The 25,209-nt window shown below is 43.0% G+C and overlaps 1 protein-coding gene across 7 annotated transcripts in view; it reads right to left on the bottom strand.

Moving 5' to 3' along the window:
- The window catches only part of Sema5a (semaphorin 5A), a 450,819-nt gene that overhangs the window by 153,764 nt on the left and 271,846 nt on the right, over positions 1-25,209 (bottom strand). For all 7 annotated transcript variants that reach the window (XM_021733399.2, XM_040272850.2, XM_021733404.2 and 4 more), the window contains 3 exons: positions 14,060-14,122; positions 5,664-5,762; positions 3,765-3,978 (listed from right to left, as the gene is read on the bottom strand). In XM_021733399.2, coding sequence (XP_021589074.1) covers positions 3,765-3,978; positions 5,664-5,762; positions 14,060-14,122 — 376 coding nt within the window. The remainder of the gene's footprint in view (positions 1-3,764; positions 3,979-5,663; positions 5,763-14,059; positions 14,123-25,209) is intronic.

The following is a 25,209-nucleotide window of genomic DNA, read 5'->3' as shown; positions in this document are numbered from 1 at the left end:
AGGTTCCAAGATGGACGGCCGGAGGAGGCTCCTCCAGGGAGACGCAGGAGCTGAGCCTGGAAGACTGAGAAGGCAGCTCCCTGGATCTGGGCAAGACTGTCCAGGCGGAGGGGACGGCTTGGGCAGTGGGCCAGCGCAGGAGGGTCTTGGGTCATGGGAGGACTTTAGCGAGCAGTTTGCAGGGATGGATGGGAGGAGAGAGAGCAAGCAGATATGACTAGAGGTCACAGAACAGTCACTGCAAGCCCAAAACACCAGAGAGTGGAGTGTTCTTCTCCAAGCAAAGGGAAGGCAGGAAAGGGACAGGGACTAAAGCCACCTAGGTGACCTTATTCAACAGCTCGTGCTGGCTGCTCCAAGCAGAGTAGGTCAGAGAGGGGCTTGTGCGGCGTTTCAGGCAAGAACTGAGGAAATGGGAAGAAGCTCCCAGATCTAGAAGTCAGCACGTGGGCCTCAGTGGACAGGGTACAGTGTGTCTGGGGAGTGGGGAAAGGAATCGTCAGGGATGTGCGAGTGTCCAGCTCAGATGAATGGCTGAATCTGGAGCCTGCTCTGGGATGGACTGTGTACTCCTAAATTCATATGCCGAAGCCCCAACCTCCAGTACCCCAGAACACGGATGCACTCGGTTATTAATGAGGTCATTAGGCTAAAACAAGGCCATTAGTGTCAGCCTGAATCCAGTATAGTCAGTGTCCTTAGAGAGTCGATTAGGATATCAACAAGGGGAAGGGAGCCCCCGTGAAGACCAGGGGGATTTGGTCATCTACACGGCAAGGACATGCCAGTCCTACAGAAGCCTTCACCTTGGACTCCAGCCTCTAAAACTGAAGAAAGTAAGCATCTGTTGCTTAAGCCACCGGTCTGAGGTACTTTGTGATGGCAGCCACAGGACACTAACACAGCCCACCCAAGACAGGCGGGACAGGGAAATGACAGGCAGGCAGGACACTCACCGAGCCTGACAGAGCATGAGGCTCTCAGAGACAAAGCCAGACCTGCTGTGGTCAGAGCGAAGGCCCCAATCTGGAATTGGACTGCAGGTGGCTCTGGTGTGGTGAGGGTGGAGGGGACCTGGCAGTCACATCAATCAATTGGCTGAATCGGGAGCAATCAATCTGCTAAAAGCTCAGAGCATAAAAGCATCATTTAAAAAGGCTTTAAAACTACAACAGGAAATAGGAGCATTCTTGAGCATGGCGGAGATAAGGGTGTTGTTGAGTTAGCTGGTTTGGGTTTCTTTGTTTTTGTCTTATTTATGAGTGAAGCCATGTGAGCACTTTTCTAAAATAATGACAGTCAACGGGAGAGGAATAAAGAAGTTATGGTAAAAAAGAAAGGATAATGAATAATGCGACACTTTTAGAAAAGTGGGAGGGAGGGAAGGAAAGAAGGAAGGAAGGAACTCTAGAACACAGCAGAAAGAATCAGCTGTGGACAAAGTGACAATACAGGGCATGTTTGCAGGGTTCCTAAGGGGACATCTCTGAGACCGAGCATTTCTCTGGGAAATAAGAGGTGAAAGGCACCTGCTGAGATTCAGAGTAGGGGAGGACTGGAGTGGGAAGTAGAAGAGGGGCAGAGTGGTGACTGGGGACAGTGACTACTGCAGAGTCACCCTGAGGGCCTATGCAGAGGGCAGAGGCTACACTCCATCCCATCGCTCCTCCCCTCAGCAGGGCGGCTCTCTCCAGCATGCAGAGGGGGGGTTCCCTGGGGCTGGGTCTGCAGGGAGTGTGGGGGGGGGATTGGAAGTGGAAGATCTAAGGAGAAAGGACCTGGGATGAGCATATCCAGTAAAGGGCAGATGGCTTGCAAAGTCACTTGGTTCCAAGTCACTTGGTGAGAATAAGTTTTCTTAGGCCCAGCAGAGCAGGAGCAGAGCTACAGGGAGCCAACCGCCAGAGTCCATCTTGGGTGGAAGATCGGTCGGAAGCCAGAGCAACCAGCAGAGGAAACAGCATCACAGGATTCAGTAAAAGACAATGTGCCCCCCCCCCAGAACACAAGATGGCACCTCAATGCAAGACCTGAGAGCCCTCAGGCCTGGCTCGCACTCTCTGCCTGACTTGAGGGTCTCCCATGTAGGCCAGATGGGTGTCCTCTTCTGAGAAATGCAGGCGATTCAATGTCATGTGAGCTCTGCTGACACCATGGACTGGGTGGAAGGTCCACCATATTTACCTTCAAATTATTTTCAATTTCTGGAATTTCCAGATATATGAGTGGCAGTCCATGGGAGGAATCTAAAACATTAATCTCTCCGTGCAGCAAATAATATGTTATGCCCACCACAACCATGCCAAGCCCAGAGGGGGCTCTTTTCCTACTTGCATGACATCACCCAATTCCCAAATGGAGAGGATTCCAGCCGGAAGGTAAGGGACTCTCACCACCTGACTGGTCAGTGTGTTTCAGGGTCTCAGGGAAGGAGGGAGCCGTGTTTCTAACTCCCACTGCAGCCTGATGTTCTTAAGGCATCACTTTTGGGGAGAAAGACATGGTGCTTCCAGTTCCACTTTGTTTATTTTCATCAATGCTAATCACAAGCCTTTGTGATGGCAGGCAGAGGTCTTGTTTGATTTTTCAACTGGTCCCTTTGCTTGTTATAAAAAATCAACAATAAATAGAACAACCTAAAGTCACACAAATGGAATTCCAGGGCCCAAAAGAGACTGCCCATAAAGTGTTGTTTTCAGTCAAAAACAATTCAACAAAGATTCTGTTAATGGGAGAAATCCACTTATTGCTTCAGTTTGGGAGAACAATCCACGTTGCCATTTGGAAGCAATACTGCCATTCAGCTACCGTGGGAACTTAATGATGAGGACATTCTTTTTTTTTACAAGGGGGTACTTAGAGGCAAACAGTGATGCTTAAGTTGATTATATAATTTGGCAAAATACTTTGTGTGTGTATCTACACACACACACACACACACACACACACATCAAGATAAATATGCACAGTAATAGCCAAACCAGTACTTTTATCCAAGGGATATTTGAAAATTTATAATTTTTTTTTTTTTTTTGTCATTACAACTGAGTGGAGGGCCATGTACTAGCCACTGGCAGGTACAGTCAGGATGCTGCTGAACACCCTACAGCAAGGAGAATGCCTTTTCCAAAGCAAAGAATGACCTTCCCCCAACAGCAGTGTTGCTGGGGGTGAGAAATTCTTGTCTACACAATTCCCTTGTCCTGGGCAAAAGGGCATCCAACCTTCCTATAGCTGGAAACATCAAATTAGTGAATATCACACTGGCAAACTCAGGACTGCATCTTTCTGGAAACTACCACATAAATGCTGAGTGACACATGGTACCCACACTGCCTTTGTGAGTGTGTGTGTGTGTGTGTGTGTGTGAGGTCACACTCATGCATGTGCAGAGCATGGGATTTCAGGTAGCACCTCTCAGGACCCACAGCCAGTCTTGGATTGGACGGTCAGCACCCTCTTCTGACTTTGTCATGAGCAGGCAAACAACAGATGAGGAAACAGCAGCTGAACTTTGATGACTGGTCAAATAACATAAGCCCTCCTATTATGGTGTAGCGGGTAAAGAACATCATTGATCTTTCTATTTACTAAAGAGTCACATGATGTTCTTCCAATCCTTAGTAAATGCATTACATTTAGATTTATTTACAAAATGAAGATTTTGATTTTCTTTGGAAAGCCTGACAGTTCATTTTCAAGCATCAAATAACACAGTGTCACACACAAATGAGAGGGGACACTGGAGTGACGGTGCGGCTTACCGTTCAGCCATTTGGAGTTGTACTGAGCCGTGCGGAGAGGCGGCAAAATCCCCAGGCTTCGGTAGATGGCGGGATCACGCCCTGGGAAATCCATGGCCGTGGCAGCATAGAGCTCGCCACCAGCCGTGAGCAGAGCCGTGGAGTTGTGCTGGGGACTGTATGGACAGCGGGCCATGCCACTGATCTGGTCATGGATCTCAGTCAGGTTACTCAACTGTTGTGAAGACAAGAGGGACAGCAGTTAGACTCCAAGCACCTTAAAAGGTGCTGGTGAACCCGGTCTCTGCAGTTCTGAGTAAAGAGTGTGCAATAAACTCTCTGGGACATAGGAGATGACAAACTTTCAGACTCCAACTTCATGAAGTCAGCCCGCTGTGGTCGGACTGGAGAACCTATCATTCACTGTCTGTCTGCTTCCTTTAGAGCCACTGCACCTCATGCTACTGAATACCCACAACACGTGAAGTGAGATTATTGTATTTATGGTTCTGATTTATAATACATGAGTGCTGCTCATTTTCCACTTTGATGAAGAACCCCACTTCAATATCGGTAGATATATAAATCACAATAAAGGATTATATACAATTTGATCAATATAAACTGTGGATAAAAAGATTGCAAGTAGCCCTAAATAATGTGTTCCTGGCAATGACGGGCGGTGTGTGGACCATGTATGCGCATCCCTATAATATATTTTCCTCTCAGTTGAGAGCCACAGGGGTGTCCTGGTATCATCTTGCTGAGTACAGCTTCCCGAATGCAGGATTCCTGACAGTTACTGAATGAGAGGAGCTCCGTGGAGGTTGGGGAATCTGGCAAGAATCAATTTGGGTCCTAACTCTTAACTGAGAGTGAACAGTGCAGAGGGTTCCAGCGCAGGTGCAGGCACGCGGCTTGTCGACTGCTGGGTATCTGGCCCTGCGGAAGTCACTCAAACTCTCAGACTCTTTCATAAAACAGGCCCACAAAGAGGAGCCACCTCACAGGTAGACATCGAGGACTGAGACACTGCTGACGTCAAGCGCTGAAGTGTGTGCGGAGCCTGGGAGCTCTCTGGAACATGGTCTCCTAGGGTCCGCCTCCTCCCTTAATTCCCAATAACTGATCGTTACGTTTTGTTTATTTTAGTTGTAGATGGACACAATACCTTTATTTTGTGTATTATTTTTATGTGGTGCTGAGAATCGAACCCTGAGCCTCACACCTGCAAGGCAAGCGCTCTACCACTGAGCCACAACCCCAGTCCCTGGTCATTAAGTTTTAAAGAAGGAACAGTAGAAACATGATGAATTAAGGCTGGGAGAGAAGTTGCCCTACCAGAGATTAACATAGTGGCATTTCCTCATTATATACCCTAAGAAAAATTAAATTAATACTCTGATAAAGAAGATCTCAGGCATGCGTGCTGACACTGCCATGTTCCTGCAATGGGACGTGCCTACTCAAGATCCCTGTCTGGAACAACAGGCTCAGAGAGAGGATCAGTTACACATTTACTTCACCCTTCTTCATATTTGCTTGCTCTCTCTCTCTCTCTCTCTCTCGGTTTTACATGGTTTTAGTCCAATTTATAGATTATATTTTCTTCCTCTGGATTCTGATTTTGATACTTAAACAATATCTCTTAGATAAGAAAAAAAAAAGAATATGCCTCAGATTAATGTTTAGGGTCACTGGTAGGGAAAATGCTGATTGAAATAGTTTAAAGGACCAATAACTATTTATTTTCTTGTATTATTAGCATTTTCAATTAGAAATAAATCAACAAATTAGATATTTATTTTATCAAAGTTATTTTTAAATTAAAGAGAACCCCTTTGCTGTATAGAAATGCACTTAAAGCCTGGGTCTGGACAATCTTCAAAGCTAAGTTCTGGCAACCCCCATGCAGCCTACCGAGCGGTTGGTGCACACAGGTGTGAAGGCATTTGTTCCACAGGTGAAGAGCCGGTCGCCGCCCACCAAAAGCACCCGGATGTAGTTCTGACACTCCTCCTGGAAAAGAAAAGCCAACAGACGATTGACAAGGCCTCTAAGGAAGAGGAAGAGAAGCATGAGTGCATTTTTTGTCTGGCTAGTAAAAAAATAAATAAGCCTCTGAGATATTGACCAAACAGACGATTGACAAGGCCTCTAAGGAAGAGGAAGAGAAGCATGAGTGCATTTTTTGTCTGGCTAGTAAAAAAATAAATAAGCCTCTGAGATATTGACCAAAAGTCAAAAAAAATGTTAATCTAGCTTTCCATATCTACAGCAGAAAATATTCATAATGATACAAGGATGTTCAATTAAATTCTCAAAGTCTGCATCTTCTTTTGATCATCATGGGTTCATTTTGAATTGTAGTGCAAACTTTATATTTTCCTGGGCATGTATTAGGAAAGTAAATAAAAGGAATCTATTAGATGCTGCTATTGGAAAATCTCCCTGGCACTTCATAAAAACCTTGTAAATGCTTCTTCACTAGGAAGGTTATACGTAAAACTGTCAAGAACTGGAACAAGTTTTTCTTGAGAGGCTCGAATTGTATTAAATGCACAGGAAATATCTACAGACTCTATTAACTCACTGATTGGCAAGCAAAAATATCGCAAATAAAGAAGGGTTCCCCCCATGCTGGGGAAAATCTAGAGACGGGTTATTTTTTGTGGTAGGGCCATAGCAGTGACGGCTGTATGTGCAGGAGACAGCTCTTCAGTCATTCATTGGCTACTGTCCAGCAGGCACAGTGCTAGAAGTCACAGTTAAGGCTGCAAAATTAGAAGGGTTATAACTTTGTCTATAGAGCTGTCCACATGCTATAATGAGGCTGCACAGAGGAACAAGCTGTTACTCAGTTCCAAAGGGGAAAGGAAGAATGGAGCGGTGGGACGGCTTCCTGAGGAGTTGACCCCTCTGGTGCGTTTTAAAGGAAGAAGGAGATTTTGTGAGGCTTCCTGGAGGAGGTGCTTATAGGGTACATACCAGCCTTTAGGGGCCTGCACTGGGCTGAGGCTTGGTGGTGAGGAAAAGCACAGTGACTTCATTGGAACAGAGAAAGCAGTGCATAAGCTGGGGGCGAGACCTGGGCCAGCCTAGTGGGTGAGCATTTTGCCCTGACACTGAAAGACCCATTAAATGCTGCTAGTGAGTGACATTTTGAATTGAGCTCATGCTTCCCATTAGAGGACACTGAGATTCAACGTGGAAGATAAGATAGACATGGGGAGGATGAAGCAAAGGGGTGTGTAGGGAGCCCCTTCATAATTCCCGCACTGTCACTTCATGCCTGGACCAAGGTGTCAGATGTGATAGGACAATGCCAGAACCTGGCAAATCAGCAGGACACAGAGATAGGGCACAGGTGACATCCCATGGTGTCCTGACAATCGAATCACGTACTGTGTGAACTCAGGACAGTGCAGATCCTGTGGCAGAGCAGTCCTCTCTCAGCCCAAGGGAAGCCCCATCTCAAATATGATACTCATCTGCAGAACCACAGCCTGCCTCTGACAAGGAAAAGCACCCCCATACTGAATCTGCTTTTGAGCATGTACCGAAATACCATTACCGACAAGGGTGACAACGAATCATCACTGGTTGATAAACTGAGAAATAAAAAGAGAAAACAACAAACAAACAAAAAGAAACCCCAGAAAGATCTCAGTTAACTTGAAAGGAGTAAGGAGTAGACAGAGACAGTCGCGTGGGTGACTGGGAAGTTGAGGCAGCCTGAGAAGCATGTGGTTCTCTGACCTCCTTATACTGGGGAAAGGGCAGCAGAGTCCCACAGGTATCCGAGAGTCCCTTCCCAGGCTGGGAACAGGGAGGACGTGGCAGAGATGCCCGGGAGTTTCTGCAAGCATGACATCCAGTGAGAATTAAAACAGGAAATGTGCCTGCCCCAGGGCCTGTGAGGGGTGACATCTTCCAGAGCACAGGGCAAGTATGCCTAAGGGCCATGATGGGTGACAGACAAGATAATGACGCCATGGTAGAGAGCAGGATGGAAAATCACCAAAAGTGCAGAGGGCTGGGGATTTTTTTTTTTTGTTGTTGTTGTTGTTGCTGCTTTTAGAGCTGTTTTAACAACAAGATGAGATGGAAAGGAACATTTCTTTTTTTAAAGCAAGAGCCTCCGTTGGGTACAAATGTACCAGGAGCAGCCAGATAAGCAGGGACAACACAGTCACGGATGAATTATTCCAAGAGGGTCATGCAGACTGAAGAGATACGGAGTTCTACAGGCCCGGTGGAAAAAGCAAGGGCCTCTAGTTGATTTTGGAAAGGGGAACAATCCAGATAGAAAATGAGGGGGGGGGTGCTTATCTCAATCTCACTCAAGAAAAACAAAGAGCAAACGAGATTGTAGGTTGCAACATTCCCGATGGCCCATGAGAAGCCTGACGAAGAACTGGAAAGTAGGTCAGTCGTGTGATAATCAGAATGCTGCAGCATGTGTGCCAGAGAGGCCGGTCGGACAAAAGGGGCAGTCTAAAATCTCAGAGGACACAGGGGATGAGAGAGGATACAGAACTGTTGCGGTGGGAGCAGAGGACAGGAGGATGCACTGGGCTGCTGCCTCTGATGGGCTCCTCTGTGCTGCAGGCAGGGAGGGAAGGAGGAGGTCAATGTCCGGGATCAGGGCAGCCAGACAAGGTGGCCAGTGCAGAATCTTCCTGAAGGGATGGAGGACAGACCCAGCCTTGTGGAACCTGGAGACATCTACGATGATGTGGGACCTGCTGAGGGTCCTGGGGCCATGTTCCAGTTGGGCCTGGTCACAGGGAGCTCCAATGGCACATGTTGCAGGAGGAAGAGTCCAGGTGAAGGTGTGCTCACTCAAGTCCCTGAGGAGCGACCTGTGAAGGCCAGCAGAGGCTTTACCTGTGCTTTGTCATCAAGACATGAGGCTCAGCCAGGCTCAGGTTCTCCCTGAGCTCACCCTCTGAAAACTCACTAACTGTCTCACCTGAAATCTAAACAAGTACACACACTTAAAGCAATGATTTCTTATAAAGAGAGATGGGGGCAAGTACAAGCAGAACAACGCAAAAACAGAAAAGGAAGAAAGCAGAGGTACTCAACTTCTGAGCACAGTTACATTTAGGAATGAGAGGAAATGGCAGAGAGTGCAGGCTTTGCAAGACCGAGCCTACTCCTGCAGACACAGATAATCCGGTGGAAGATGTACCAGGCCTTCTCTTGGGCTATGGGAACTTGCTTGGAGTAGTGTTTGGAATCACCACTTTCCACTACAGGCACCATCTGTGCAGAAGTCCCTGGAGATTCTTTTAAAGGTTTCTCTTATAAATCAGCATAGTTAAATGCCTGTGCTTTTCCTTTTCTCATCTAAGAATTCTTTGGTTTATTCAGTTTCTCTACCTTAAAAATGGGTTAAGAGGATTTAATGAATTCTGCTTCTCCAGGATGTGCTAGTGCACACCTCCCCGGCCACAGCAGCCTGCTGCTACATGGCTTCTGGTTGACACTGAGCGCTGCCAATGGACATTTGGATAATAACACTTGAATATTAAAGGGACCCTTTGTGATCCACCTGTCCTTGACTCCCAGCAAGTCCTATGAGACTAGATAGCCCAGATGCAAGGTCACTGACTCAGACGGGGCTTTCCAGAGGGATGGGTAATGCCCACTTGGTTTCAAGGACATGGGTCCTACACCCAGACCCTGGAGAGACAGCACATTTTAGGGCTAATTTCTTAATGAGTGAAATGGTTGTGTTTTACAGATTTTTTTCCCCTTCAACAGGTCTGTTCTGCTTTAAAAACAAACGAAAAACCTACCTATCTGTGTAAACAGAAGACCTGCAAAAGGAGCAGACCCCTTGGTGTCACCTGAGAAGCGCGCAGCTCATCACAACCTATGGATTCCAGGGAGGAGGGGTTGGGTTGGAAGCCTTGTGGCCTGAGGCCAACAGGGGCATTCCTGGTGACAGTACTGGCTTTCTCTTGATGCATTACCTCTGTGAGCACCCAGAGTGCTAAAGTGCATACATTCATAATAATAGCAGGAACCTTTGAAAAGGGGAATATACACTGACCAAAGTCAAGATTACCAGATGACTCAAAGAAAGAAAGAAAGAAAGAAACACATAGTGTCCAATCAGATGTGTGTGTGTGTGAAACATGCATATATGTACATACATGTTATAGATGCAATATATAGTACTCCTAGGTATCCATGGGGATTGGTTCCAGGAACCCTAAAGCTACCAAGATCTCCAGTCCCTCATAAAAAAAGAGGTAGAGTTTCTGTATGAACTCTGTACATCCTCCCAATCTGAATTGGGAGTTTGAATTATCTCTAGATGAGTTATAACACCCAATACGATGCAAACGATATGTAAATAGTTGCTGTATTGTTTGGGAAGTAATAAATGGAAAAAAAAATCTGTGCATGTTCAGTACAGATGTGACCATTGTGGTCCTCACTCCACAGCACATGATCCCGATTGGTGGAACCCAAGGATGAGGAGGCTGTGACTGTATATATAAAGAGAAAGAGGAATACATAAGCACACTCCTGTGTATAATTGTCTATTATATGCTACATGATGCATAGTGGCTTAATATATTAAAATATACTGTGTATATTCTCAACTGCACTGACTCTATAGGATACTTAAACACCTTGATAACAAAATAAAAAAAAAATTGGTTTGCATAATCTTAACATGATGTTAGTATTTTACCTAAAACACCCTCTATTTTCAAAGTGATTAAAAAGAACAGAGGTGGTTCTATAGTGTGTCACACACACTGATTACAGCTTTCATAAATATTTAGGCTTTGGATGAAAATGTCAACCACCAAGTTGTTAGGCAGGGGGTGCCATGCCTTTCTTCTCCTCATCCCTAGGAGTTTACCTCTTTACCAGATGATTTGGCAACTCAAGAAGTAAGACCAAGGGATACAGCAGGAAGAAGAATTCAGAGAACCCTGGATTTTAATCAAAATGCTCCCACTAATTAGCAAAACAATCCTAGGAACTTAGTGTCAAAAATCCAGAGATGGGATCATAAATAAGAGCCCTTTGAGAACTACAAAGTGTAACATCAGCATAAAGCAGCTCTTTCAGCCCCTCAATGGTCAGTTGTGTTTTCTTTGTCAAGTTCCTAAATGTCAGGGTGGGAGGAGCTCCCGTCCAGACACTAGAACCCCGCACAGACAAGGAACTCTTGTTAGATGATACAACTGACTGTTTGTCTTTAAACTAACATTTATGTGAAATAAATTTAAATAGTTCTAGAATGGGATTTCTATAATGCTACTTCAGAAAGAACTAAATGCAACACATTTCATTATAATATGTCTTGAATCCATAAAGACAGACTCTTTTCTGCTTTATGGTTAAGCCATTGCAGCTACAGTGAGCAGAACATATTCTAAGGAAATCAGAAGTAGAACCTTGCAAAGAACTAAGCATCTCAGTACCACCTTCTGGGTTAGTCCTGCCCAAATTAAAAGCTATGGATAACTTTTCTTGACTGGATTCTCTAAATTGTAAATTTCATGCCCTACACGTGAAATGATGTGTGTTCTTAGCCTCAGCAACACCAGAAAAATAAGAAACAAGTTGTCCTCTGCAGCTTATGGAGGAATGCTCTCATCAGAAGAGCAAGTGGGCAGGGGCAGCACATCCCTGCCACCCCAATACCTCCTTCCACGCACTGCATTCTGACCACTTGGCAGTAAGATGTGTTATGTGAGCAGCACAGGCTGCTTTGGGGGGGGGAGGGGGTGGTAGGAAAAAAATGAGTTCAGTTAAAATGACTGGCATTTTTCTCATTTTTGAGATGTCACATTTTGCATTGTTCTTTTTATTTCAGGGAGAAGAGAAACATTGTAATTCTGTTTAAGTTCTCAGAATACTCTAGTATAAGCACAAACATAAAACAGTTGAATTCTCCTCCTAAACTCATGATCACTAAGAAAAGCCTGAATTCCACTTCTCCAAAGAGACATTACATTTCCATCAAGCTGTGAAAACATTATCTGAGTTGGTTCCAGTGCCTGGCGTGGTTTCTCCTGTCCCTAGGGACCAGCTTGCTCCTCTCCTTCCTGTGTCCCTGGAGTTGTGCCTGGGTCATTCTGTAGATGGCAATCATGTCGATGACCATTTTAAGAAAGCAAGACAGATATGAAGGGGACTTGCACAGGAGATGGAGGACCCTCTGCCCTTATTCCCCATGGGCCAGGCTGCAGCGGCTCAAAACCTCCACGAAGCCACCACCTCATGTTGTACACGTGAATTCCTACTGCGCGCAGTCCTGCTGTGCAAACCGAATGCTATTTCAGAGGAGCAGAGGGTATTTAAAACTCTAGGTGAATTTATCAACGTACTGAATGCAACCTGAAAGAAAACGTGATTTATCTTTCTCAAAACATATGGGACTTAAAATTCATCTTCATTTGTTTTAACACATTAGTCTTAACAAATTCAACCCACAGAGTTTGGATCAATTTATAATTAATAAGACTTGCTATTATACTTAACCAACAAATCCAAAAACATGAAGCATAAAGGTATGGCTTCATTTGACCTCATGTGTTTTCCTCAATTTGTTTCTCCATATCAGAAAAGCTCAGTGAGGTGTGGGAACATCTGGTCCCTTCAGTGAAGCTGAGTGAGAGTGCCTTTTCCTATCCCATGGATCTTACTTGCTTCTTCTCTTCTCTTTTCTTTTCTTTTCTTTTCTTTTCTTTTCTTTTCTTTTCTTTTCTTTTCTTTTCTTTTCTTCCCTCCCTCCCTCCCTCCCTCCCTCCCTCCCTCCCTCCCTCCCTCTCTCTCTCTCTCTCTCTCTCTCTCTCTCTCTCTCTCTCTCTCTCTTCTCTCTTTCTCTCTTTCTTTCTTTCTTTCTTTCTTTCTTTCTTTCTTCTTGTTACTGGGGATTGAACCCAGGGGTGCTTAACCACTGAGCAACATCCCACTCTTTTTTCCATTTTACTTAGAGACAGGGTCTTGATAAGTTATGTAGGGTCTCCCTAAGTTTCTGAGGCTGCCTTTCCACTTGCAATCCCCCCTGCCTCCCAAGCCACTGGGATCACAGGTGTGCACCACCGTGCCCAGCAATTTCTAACCATCACTCATCTATTGACCACAGCTTAAGGTGAAAGGGGGGCCAATTTGATTCAGCAAAAGTAATTTTCCTCCCCAATGAAATAACATACTAGGAAAAGGAAGCCTCCCCGATTTTTGTAAGATTAGGTCTCACAAACAACGTGGTCAAGCCCCTGGCTACGTTATCTGGTGCTTTTCTTTAATACTCAAGGGACATAAAGGCCAGAAATCCTATCAGCAAATCCTGTTACCCTGAAGAAAGAAAGTCATTTCCCATCCTGAGCCCTTGAGGAGGTGCCTCCTTCAGCTCATGGCTTTGGCCAGGTGGCCCTGCTGAAAGAACCTGGGCTGCCCCTTCAGCCCTGACACGTAAGGTGAGGATCAGAGAGTGTGATCAATCTATGACGCGACAATGCAACATTACAGGCAGGAAAAGAACCATTTCCAAAGCACCCTTTTAAACATTTTATGCATAATTTATAAAACTCATTGAGAAGGTTAAAGATTTCTCTGATGTGCTTTTGATTTTTTCATTATCCACTTATTTATTTGGGAGATATTTTAAGATGCCATGTTTTGATTCCTCCTTGGAGCTAACTACGTTTTTTTTCCCTCCTTCATTTCTGATGTTTATCTCAGATACATTTTCTGGAGATAAATATCTCTTGGAAAATATCATCAATTTTTCCTTTCTGTTTTCTTTGTCTCCGAGGGTTTTCTTGGTGGAGACTGCTGTTTCCTCCAGCTCCTCTCCCTGGTTCCTAGTTTTTTCAGTTCCCTTCTGGGAAACCTGATGGCTAAGTTGACTGAGCCCAGACTCAGCGTTTGATTCTCAAAACCATTTAGTTCAAGGGCAGAGAAGTAGGTGAGGCTTGGAGACACTGGTTACCCAGCAAGTGAAACCAGTACAGGGTGAGCCAGCCTGCACACCTGCTGGAGGGGAGTTTCTCCAGATGATGGGGGACAAGTTTACAAAGTCACTCAGCCTTCAATCAAGTTCAGATCTGAGTGTAATGACTGACAGTGCAAATCAGATCTGACCTTCTATTCTGTCCTTTGTGAAAATGATTGGTGTTGGGATCAATTGTCATTTAATGTGAAAAATAAGAGTCTATTCTGTGTGCATATAGTGAATCTTGCTCTTTTCACATTACAGGGCACCATGTGGTCAGTCACAATGCTATACTGAGTCCTTGGAGGCAGGCATGACCCTGGTCCCAAGCCCTCCTTACCTTGGATTTGCCCTTGCTGTAACAGGCTTTCCTGGTGGCCTCATCACACCCCCACTCCACGGCCTGTAGAAAACATCAAAGCAACAGCAAATGTTACGGCTTTGATTGACAAAAGGGGGACATTAAAGGAGGCTTTGATAACCAGGTTAGAAGATGCAGGTGCACCCCCACATCGACACCTGGATAGGATAAAGCACAATGCATGAAATCCAGCCCTGGGCTGACATTTGGGATCCAAATGTAGCCTTGAAAGGACACATGAGCAAGAATTTGCTTTTTAAAGGTGGTAATGGGAGTTTTGGATCTAGTCCCTGTTAGAGACAAGTTAATGAGCTGATGACCCTGGGCCTGACTGTAGGGAGATCAGGACAATAAAACCACATGACACACCCAATGGAGACTGAAAGGAGGGACCCAGAAACACAACGCCCTAAATGCTCACTTAGACCTGAAGAATTCTTTGTAAGAGAATGTCCCTCTTCCATATTCCTAGATGACAAGTGAGGGAAGCTTTGCATGTCCTTACGTATATATATACCCATGACAGTCAATACCTAGCTCATGCAAAGAGCCCATCCATCTACTGTTACTCTCTAATACCAGCAATTTTCATGTTGTTATTAGCTTTGACTAAATATTGAGAGCCAAGACATTTCAGTGTTTTTCTCTAACTCCAAATCTAATCCATGCTGATCAATTTGAGATGTACATCTTCACACATGAAATCACAAACAGAATATGTGATGAGTGAAAGTAACAGAAAGCTCTTGCTCCCTAGGAAGAAATGATGCCTGTACACATTGATACACTGAGATTGTGAATCATTCTGAACAAGTTGGAGCATCTGAGATGTTTTATTTTTCTATTACTAAACAGCGTGTAGATTTTTATAGGGTAAAAATATTTTCTCCAATTCCTCAACTTCTATTACAATTATTTTCTGGATTATTATTTGGATTGGATTGCTGAAGAAACCGAGATGTATACCAGTGAAGTCATTATCCGGAAAATGACTAAGTGAGAGAATATTTTGTTAATTTAGACTAATGTTAAATAATAAACTAAACTAAACCAAATAAAAACTAATATCAAATGATATGAAGGAAAATACTGACTTTACCCTTATTGCTAGTGATTTTTTTTTTCTAATTCTCCTATGCTTGGGAGAATAATAAAGTCAAGCTAACAACTTATCTAATATCCGCTGTGCTCCAAAGAATGTTACATAACAGAGATTAAGTCATAACACACTCCATCTTGTCTAACTTATCTAACTTGGCAAACATAGTACATAAGAAAAGATTCCAGAGAGAACCACGAGAGTGTCTTGAACAGAAACAACATTGTCACTGTTCTCCCTGGTGCAGACTTTGGGGACTTCTGTCCCTGTCAACATCAGATAAGAGAATCCCTAATCCTTTCTGTGATGTTTTCCTGTGGTGATGAAGGGTCACACTTGTGAAGAATCAGCTAATCAGCCTCTGATGCAACTGGAGACAAGCTCCATCCAGGATGGCCAGTGCTTTTCACAAAAGTGATGACACTCGGAAGGACAGGCGGGGCACAACATCCAGGGGGTGTGTCTACAGATCCTGGGAAGTAAAGCAGAGACAAAGGGGAAGAGGAGCCTGTGCCTCTGCTGGGCCCTCCAGTGAATTCCTCCCTGAGATCTCTTTTTAAAGCTCACTCTGATGTTTTTATGTAAGTAAAGATATGTGGTTCTTGTGTTTACTTAAACTGAAAACAGGACATGACACACTCTTTTAGCACTGTTGAACTCCTCACAACTGTCATTTTATGTCATCGGAGGACCCTGTGCTGTAAGTCAGCAAGGAATCAGTGTTCTATAATCACTAGGAATATTTCAGCTAAAAAGGAATCCACAGTGGCTCTCCTTGGTCCCGTCGTTTTGCTGGCTATCAGTGACCTCTTCTGCAAACGCAAGAACTACGACAAAGTGGGTTCCTCCCAAGATTAAGAGGGAAGAGTGTTTGTCACGGGCCATCAAAACCATTCAGACCCTGTTGCCAACGTGGGAAACAAACAGCTTCTCAAGTCCACCTGGTGCTCGGGCAGCCTTCTCATTTTCAAGATAAATATTGGCCAAGGACTGGAAAAGGGAAAGTAATTGAAAAAAGAATGTGGGAGTTTTCATAAACATTTCACTACTTTACCCAGTCTACTGAAAATAACCACTGCTCACACAAATTTATCAGACCAACAGAAAACAAGACAAGAATTATAGATTTTTCTGAAGACAATTTTTAAAAGTAGAAAAGTGAATTTCCAAAGGCATTTTTATTACAGGGTCATTAGCATGCAAATAATATTCAAATCCAGAATTCATTAAAGATATAGCTTTTCTGTGGATTCACCTCAGACAGAAGACGGAATCTGGAGAAGTTTCAAATTAAGGATAGGACTTTATTGCAGAAAATAGGAGGAATAAACACATACCTTTGGGTATCACAGAACTATAAAAAGAATGCAGTGAGCAAAAGGGACTTTTCCAGATTACATGAGAATTGTGGGTTCCACATTAATCCGACAGTGTCTTTCTTATCACTCAGTCGACTGGACTTTGCCCATTGGAACACTTGGCATTACGGAAGGAAGAAATAGTCCACAGGACACCAACAAAGATATCAACGGCACTTTCTTATCTCAGATCTCATTTCCCCAAGTTATCCACTCCTCCATTTGAACTTAGTTTCCTTTTAGACCTGGTCAGGTCTTCTTCTATTCTTCTAGATCCATCCTAATCAATTGAGCTCCTTTTAATCAAACCTTCTCTTTCTATTCTCAATGTAGACTTTTGTTATTCAGTTGTTGTGGTTTGAATCTGAGGTGTCCCCCAAAGCTTCTGTGTCCATGCAGAAATGTTCAGAGGTGAAGTGACTGGATTGCAAGAGCTGCACTCTCCTCCGTCTATCCTGGCGTGAATGCACTAATTGCATGGTCACCGTAGGCAGGAGGAGCCTGGCTGGAGGAGGGGGGGTCCCTGGGGTGCCCTGAAGGCTGCAGGTTTCTTGTGCTGCCTTCCCCTCTCCCTCTCTGCTTCCTGGCTGCCATGAGAGAGCTGTTTTCCTTGACCATGATGCTTGGCCTCTCCTTCGGTCCAAAATGGCGGAGCCAGTTACCACCCACTGTTTTTTTAGAAAACATGAGCCCCAAATAACCTTTTCCTTCTCCAAGCTGTTCTCGAGGTGTTTTGATCACAATGATGGAAGTCTCTCTAACCCCATCCACATATCATTATTTTGGAACAAAATCCACTATTGGTTTGTGAAGCTGTCTTACTACTTGTCTTCAAATTCATTTCCAACACTTTCCACCCAAACCTACCTTTATGATGACCACACAGATGTGAAGGCATTCTACATTTCGGATTTCAATACAACTCTCATAGACCTGTTTCCTGAGTTTTATCTTCTTAAGAGCTTTAATTTTTGTCATCCTTTATCCTTACTTATTGCATGTTAGCCCAGGAGAGACAAGAATATTAATTCTTTCTCCTATTCCACATTTAGTGTTCATTGTATGTTTCAGTAGCAGACCTAGCCAAAATACTGTGGTTACTTGAGTACTCAAAGACTATCTACAGTGGGCAAAGAGCTTGAAACATCTGTGTTTAAAAGACACAAAGATTTCCTTTGGGCTCAATTGTTTTCTGTGAATTCGTTTAAAAATTAAAAAAAAAAAAACATGTCTGCTATCAATTCATAAAAGTTTTGCTTTATTCTTATATACCTCTCTTCCATTTAACAAAGTCATTAAATATCTATCAAATATCAGATAGAAGATACTCTGCTATATAGTGATTGATGGAAGGAAAAGCAGGCATATTGATCACAATTGCACACATCAGATATGAATTTACAGTAAAATGTAAGCAGATTTCCTTGGCCTAGACAGCATGGTATTGGATATAAGAAGGCAACAGTGTTCGTTTGCCTTGTTAGGGAAGCCACATGCTGGTTCTCTCAGATCCAGTTGTACACTGAGCTTACCGCATCCTCAACTCTTAGGAAGTGACAGTGCTACAATCAAACCTGTAAAGAAGCAGGGTGTGCTTACAGAAAACCCTTTTATATCTGCAGAAGCCCTGGGGGAGTAAGGTAGTGCCTGCTGTTTTATGGTGCAACACACCTCACCGTTCCGCACGCAGACTTGCTCCAGTTGTGATAAATGGATCTGTGATCTCAGGATAAAATCAGATCTTGGAAAGAAAAAAAAGATTGGCTCTTTTGATGTATGTGTAACATACATATAAATCCACGGTTCTCAGAAATATATAAACAAAGCTATGCATTATTACATTCCACAGCAAGAGAAGTTAATTAGACAGGGACCAGCAATGGCAGATACTTTTCATAAAAATGAAGAGAACAACATCCAAGGCAGATGGGCCACTGCTCTTTCAGCAGATGGCTCTGCTAATTAGATACTGGCAAAAGATAACATTTAAAAAAAACTAGTGTAATTACACAGTGCCAAAAATTGACAACCACCTGAGGGCTTTTTTTTCCTTTTCATATGTTTGCATTCATATTCTCATGTCATGTTTTTCTGTGACACACTGGAGAATGTTACATTGTGGTGACGATTATAAACAAATTGCCAGGGAATGCAAGGCCATGTCTTTGTTTGGAACAAAAAAACAAGTCGGAACTTGCAGCTGTGACTGTTGTGTGACTTGAATACAATGTCGACCTGGTTATCCCTGAGTGGGGTCATCTTCCCTCTTCCCTCGGCTGGCCGCCGTGCCATTTACAAAACAACTGAACTTGAGTTCCAAATCATTGTGTGCAGTCACAGTCACAAAGTGGCACATGCTTTAGTCACTTTTCAAGTAAACTGCCCAACATTCCCCTCTGCCTTTCCTTCTTAGTGTGCACTAAACGCATTTGTTCATCTTCCATATTAATGCGGTACACTTACATTTCCCTTCAATCAAATAAGGCAAGTCCAATTCTTCTCTCTTGGCCACCTCTAAATCAGAAGGCAGGAAGAGGACTTTGGCCATATCATCTAAGCACTGTTTTTTGATGCTCATTATACTGACATCAAACCCAAATTAGGGAATACATCTTAACCTTAGAGATTCACACAAAAGTGTGTTATAATATTTTCCAACTCGATATTAATAAAACCCAAGAATTTTTTTCATATAACATCAAGTCAAAGTTACTCTGAAGAGCTGCAGAGAGGCTGCCAACCGGTCAGATGGACATTTTGTTCACTAATTGACATAGACAATGGATCCTGTTCCTAAAGCTAGGAGACAAAGTACCATAAATTGACTGACTTTAATGATCGGAACTTATTCTTGTCATTTTGGAGACTGGAGGCCTGAAATCAAGGTGCTATCAGGCCACTCTCTCTGGAAACAGGGAGACTCTGTCTAGGCCTCTCTCCCACAACAGCAGCTCCCGGCAGCCCTGGTTCCTCCCGGCTCTGCCTCCGTCATCACAGGGCCCTCTCCCGGGTCTCTCTGTCCAAATGTCCTTCTGGAAAGGACTCTGGTCACTGGAGTAGGGCCATCATAGTCCAGTAATGATATCATCTTAACTAATTACATGTGTGGTGGCCCTGTTTCCAAATAAGGTCACATTCTAAGAGCCTGGATAGGCACAGATTTGGGAAGGATACTCTTCAACCCAGAACAAACATTGTGACAAAATCAAGAACTTTAGATTAATAGTAGTGGACAAGTTAGGGTCACTGCTCTGGGAAAAATTAGTTGCCAAATCTAATGCAAAATAATGATGATAACTGATAAAACTTGTGATGTGCTAGCCAAGTGCTAAATGCTTCCTGCTCATATCTCTCGGTTCAGAACCTCCACTCAAGTGTGAGGGCCACTCTCACCATCAGATTCTGGCTGAGGCACTGAATAAATGTCTTTCCAAAGTCTGCAGGTTTTCAGTGGCTGGCCAAGCCCGAGGCTGTGTGTGGCTCACAGCAGGAGCCTGTCCTTCCCTGTCCCTGACACCTTCACATCAGCTTCCCCTGGTTACCTCATTCTCCAGCTTCTTTGTTTCTCTTTCCCATAATTCAAAACAATATCCACCTGAAGCACAGAAATGTGTGCAGGTCTAAGTTCAGAGCTGTTGCCACTCAGTAATATTAATCACAAAAGCCATCGACCCCCTTGTCATGGAATGTATTCATTTTCAAAGCCTCTGGACCCACTCACAGCCCTCGTATCGATTTTAAGCAGCACATGATCCATCGAGCGCCACTCTACCGTCAACAGGCGTGTGGCCAGGTTCTTGATCTAGGAACCTTGGGTTGGTTTTGTGAAATTAAACATCTCCAAGAGAGAAATGCAGTCTGTTCCTGACACAGCAGCAGAATTCTATTTTCATATTAGGGGTTAAGTTCCCACTATTGCTCGGCTAAGACCCCCGGAGTTCAATAGAAATAATGAGACGTGAAAGTTTTGGATTGACAATAATGCAGAAATTAGGGTTACTGCTCTGGAAACAATTAGTTGCCAAATCTAATACAAATGATGATAATACTCCATTGATCTTGTAGTGTGAAAGCCAGAGCATGAAATGCTTTCTGTATATTTATTCCATTTAATATGAGATAAACATTTTATATGAGAACGATTACTATAAAAATTTTCAAAGAAATCAGTAAAGAAATGCAGTAAACTGCTGACTAAAAGTCAAAGCCATCTGGACTGCTCTGTCATATCTGGTTACTTGTTTCCTTCTGCTCCTTCCTACTCTCTTCCAGGTGACTTTGTTGTTCAGTGTGGTCCTTGAACCAGCTGGCCTTACTCCCTGGAATACCCTCCCACACATGCCCACCAAGCTAATGTCCATACCTCCTTCACACCTTTGGTTGAGTGTCCTAGCTAATGTCAGTCCTTAGTTGAGTGTCTGGAACCACATACGGAAAACTGCAACTGCTGCTTCTTGACCCATAAGAAAGTGGACTGCCCGTGGGCGGGGCTTGGCTGCTGGTTCACTTCTGCATCTGCACCACCTAAAGCATGCCTCACACTTAAATAGCACTCAAGGCATGACTATTAGACAGATAAAGGGATACAGAATGCCCTGTGCCCTCACTCTCAGAAGTGGCTGCAGGGTGTCCCTCCAGGGACCCCATGGAAAATGGGTGCATGAGGCTTTAGAGCCCCTGAGCTGACCACCAGCCGCTGCACTTCATGGCAAATGGCCCTCCATGATTTCTCTTCTAAACTTCAGTTCACCAGGAGCATGAGCCTGGGACATGAAGGTGCCTTCTCTGAGAGGAGAAGGGCAGGGCTAGAGCAGGGACTTCCATACTTTGCAGTAGTAGATGACTTTCTTTAGGTAACTTGTCAACCATAATCTTATATAAAAGGAGATAAAAGAGGCATCATAGTAAAGTTGTGTTGTATGTGCAAAACTGAACATGAAATCATTTGAAACTGTGAGGTCAAGTGGCCACTGAGTCATAGCACTCTCAGTTTTCAACTATTTGTGTTTCTTCTACGACTAGAAAAAAAAGTGCAAATGTATACAAACTGAGGAGTTGTGAATATGACCACCTTTAAATCCCAGTTCCTTGGGAGAATAATCTGAAATGACAGAATTCTCTGCTTTACAAAGGACCAGGAGATCCCAGTAATGTCACAGTAAAAATTACTTTATGGAGGAATTCCAGAGCCTTAAAACTTGGGAGGTGGCATACAGCGGGGTCAGTATTTCTTATGTAATAGAACCGAAACATTGTAGTGTCCAAACTCTCCAAAGCACGTCTAGAACTCCAGGGTTTCAGAAACCACAGTTGACAAGTCTGTGTTTTAAGAAAACAAAAGGCTCTGATGAGTAACTTGAAGTGCTTGTGCTAGACACAAGGAAGGAAAAACAGAGTGGTGGAAATGAGGTACAAGGACCCTCCTCCTGAGCACAAGTGAACCCCACTGGGATGGCTTTGTGAAGGAAGGGCATGGGGAAGGAGTCCTGTGAGGAAGGACAGTCCACCCCCCGGGATAAGCCTAGAGTTACGCTCATCAGACAAAGAAGCATCGAAAAACTGGTATACTTCCAAAGTATTGCTAGGAATCAAAGTCGAGCTTGAAGTTGGGGCTAGCAAGACTGGCAGTTTCAAAGTTTTCCTGCAGTTTCAAAGAAACGTTCTTGACTCCGGAATCTCCAAAAAAAAAAAAAAAAAAAGTTGCTCTCATGCATTGAAGTCAGGATTGCCTGAAAAATGTTACCTTGTCCAATTCGTAAGGCTAAGTTTAGTGAGGGGAAAATTACTAAAGGGATGTCTACTTTTATACATGAATTTCCTAAACTATTAGTAAATGAGAAACCCAATTCAAAGTCAATCAAGTCTGGGATAAAAGTAGTGACCTCATAGTGAATTAAAATAGGACTATTTTGCTGAAATCAACATTTCCTAAAAGCACTTGGTTGAAGAAGGATCACTTCTCATATTATGTTTTCTATTTTAAACACACAGTTACATCCTACATCACACAGATATTGTCATCCAACATCACAAACATTGAGATGTTTGCTAAAATTTAAATAACTACATCACAAACATTAAAATCAGATGTTTCATCTAAAATAACTTATTCTGCACATGCAAAAAGTAACTCCAAAGGAGTAAGTTAGTTATGGAAAGTCCTGAATAACATTAGACAGAACTGAACTTATTAAGACTATTTGAAGACCTTATGGGACATTGACATGAGGGCTTAGAACATAGAATTTAAAAAGTACAAGCAGCAGTCTATTAGGATTCACATTTTATAGGGATGAACAGCTTGATACAATGACTCCTGTCCTGGGAATGTCTTCACAGTGCTATTTGCAGGGTGGATTTGACAAATACCTTCTTGCCTATACCAGGTGACTACTGGCAATCATCATCTAGCACTATTGGAAAAGTGAAGCTAAATCATCCAGACCTAATACAAGATTGAATTTCCTAGCCACCTGATGAGATTTCATCTGGGACTATAGCTAGAGGGGTCCAAAGCGACTGCATCTAACCACTGATATGAACGACCAAGGTTATTATTCTTATAGATGAAGAAAACAATGCCAGTCATCACGGCATGAATACAAATGAGGACACAGAAACCCGCATGTCTGTGTTGGTTTGGCTTGGAATTATATTTCATTGATATTAAGAAATGATTTTTATGTTTTTAGGAGGAATAGCCCCCATTTGTGAATGTGTGTGCTAGATTTCTCCGGCTTGAAATGTAAAGTCAGTCCAAACAGGGTCACTGGTTTGGGCCCTATTATTATTGTATTTATGGCTAAATCCTGATGGAGTCATCCTACATGAACTCTCATTTAATAGGTAATATAGATGCAAATATATGGGTTTTGTTTTCAGTTTTTCTGTAAGTCATTTCTGTTGTTTGATCCTTCAGAAAGCAGGCTTATGAAAACAAACAGCACTTCATACTTGAGAAATTCATCACTGATCAGGGCTGGAAAGTGGGCCCCGGGTCTGCTGGCTGCTCACAAAGCCTGAGCCACAGATGTTTACTGAGGAATTATTTCGTATTCAGTGAACCACTCAGGATTTATTTATTATTCAAGTTATAAATGCTGGCTTCCTATCACTAAAGATGATTTTACTTCCTGCTTGAGCATATATTGATCTATTTGCAAGATCTCAAGCTATGTGGAAGCCCCTTTTCAGGAGCTGAGCATTATTTCCATAAATTTTTGCTTTTACCTAAAAGAAATGCACAATTGAATGTGTTTTCTGGTGAAAATCTGGGCAGTCATATTTCACTCTTATTACTTTAAAATGTGTAAAAGGATGATATGCTTCTGTTCACAAAACAACTTATTTACAGTAGGATCAGAATTTTACATGAGAACATAATGAACATTACTGATAAACTCATTCCCCAGATAATATTTAACACTCTCACAACTTTGTAAATATCTACTTATTGAGTCAAATAAATAATTGAATATTGAACAGAAACTATGTAATTTTGCCACTTATTTTTTCAAACGTCTGTTTTATAGTATTATCTGTTTGTTTATATACCAAAGGGAGTCCTAAAATATTATAATTACTATAAATAAAATCTTGGGTTGAGAAAGAACTCTATTTTAAAAAAAAAGTAAAAATATCAAAAATAATTCTAGTGTGAAATGAAGAATTGGTCATTTTTTTAAAGAAAGAGAGAATTTTTAATATTTATTTTTTAGTTTTCAGTGGACACAACATCTTTATTTTTATGTGGTGCTGAGGATCGAATCCAGCGACCTGCGCATGCCAGGACGCTTGAGCCACATCCCCAGCCCAAAAATTGGTGACTTTTTTTATATCAATAATATCTAAGGTATTTTCATGGGCACTGCGAACCATTTGTGATGATTTTATAGTAGCTGGGAATGACCATCACTCACTCCCTGCTTTGGTCCCCTTTCAGTAGTTATGTTATATGATTAGCCAAGGTTGGCAATTAATTGCTAAAGGCTGCATCTCCACCCAACTTCCTATGAAAGAAATTTGATTTTGAAGTGAATTTGTTGCTTGATCTATGGCTTCCAGTGTCCGAGCCACACAAACTTGTGTGGATCTGGGGGTAGGGGCACTGCAGTAGACTGATCGTGGCATCTCCAAGATATCACCTCCTGAGACTTGGACCCTGGAAATACAGGTGAGCACAAGAGAAGGGGCACACCAGCTGCTCCAAGCAATTGGTGGGCAATTGGTCAGAGCTCAGGACTGTCAGGGCCACGGAAGTGATGGGCAACCAGCTTCTTAGTAGCAGGAAGTGAGCGATCTATTGAGAAGGCAGAGACTTGTGTGGAGAGGCAGCTTAGGGCAGTCTCTGATGTGAAACTAATGCCACCCCTGCTCTCGCTGGTTTGATCTGAGCACCACGCACAACTCTGGGCTACCTTCTTTGCCCCTCCATGATTCTATCTATCCTTAGGAAAATAAAGTTCCTTATAACGCCATTTGAAGGAAAGCATAACAGGTCAGTAAATCTACTTCCAAAATAGCAAAATTCTTCATTTAAAAAAAAGCACCAAATTCATACAGTATTAATACTTTTGAATCAAACACACTTTGGTTTCATTGTTCATAAATCCTAGCTTTTCAAAACAAATGAAAAAAAACAACCAAACAAGCAAAACTATATTAATCATATG

Source organism: Ictidomys tridecemlineatus, chromosome 1 (genome assembly GCF_052094955.1).
Source record: "Ictidomys tridecemlineatus isolate mIctTri1 chromosome 1, mIctTri1.hap1, whole genome shotgun sequence".
Taxonomy (NCBI): Eukaryota; Metazoa; Chordata; class Mammalia; order Rodentia; family Sciuridae; genus Ictidomys; species Ictidomys tridecemlineatus.
The sequence above is the reverse complement of the archived record's forward strand: the minus strand, read 5'-3'. Positions and strand labels throughout refer to the sequence as shown.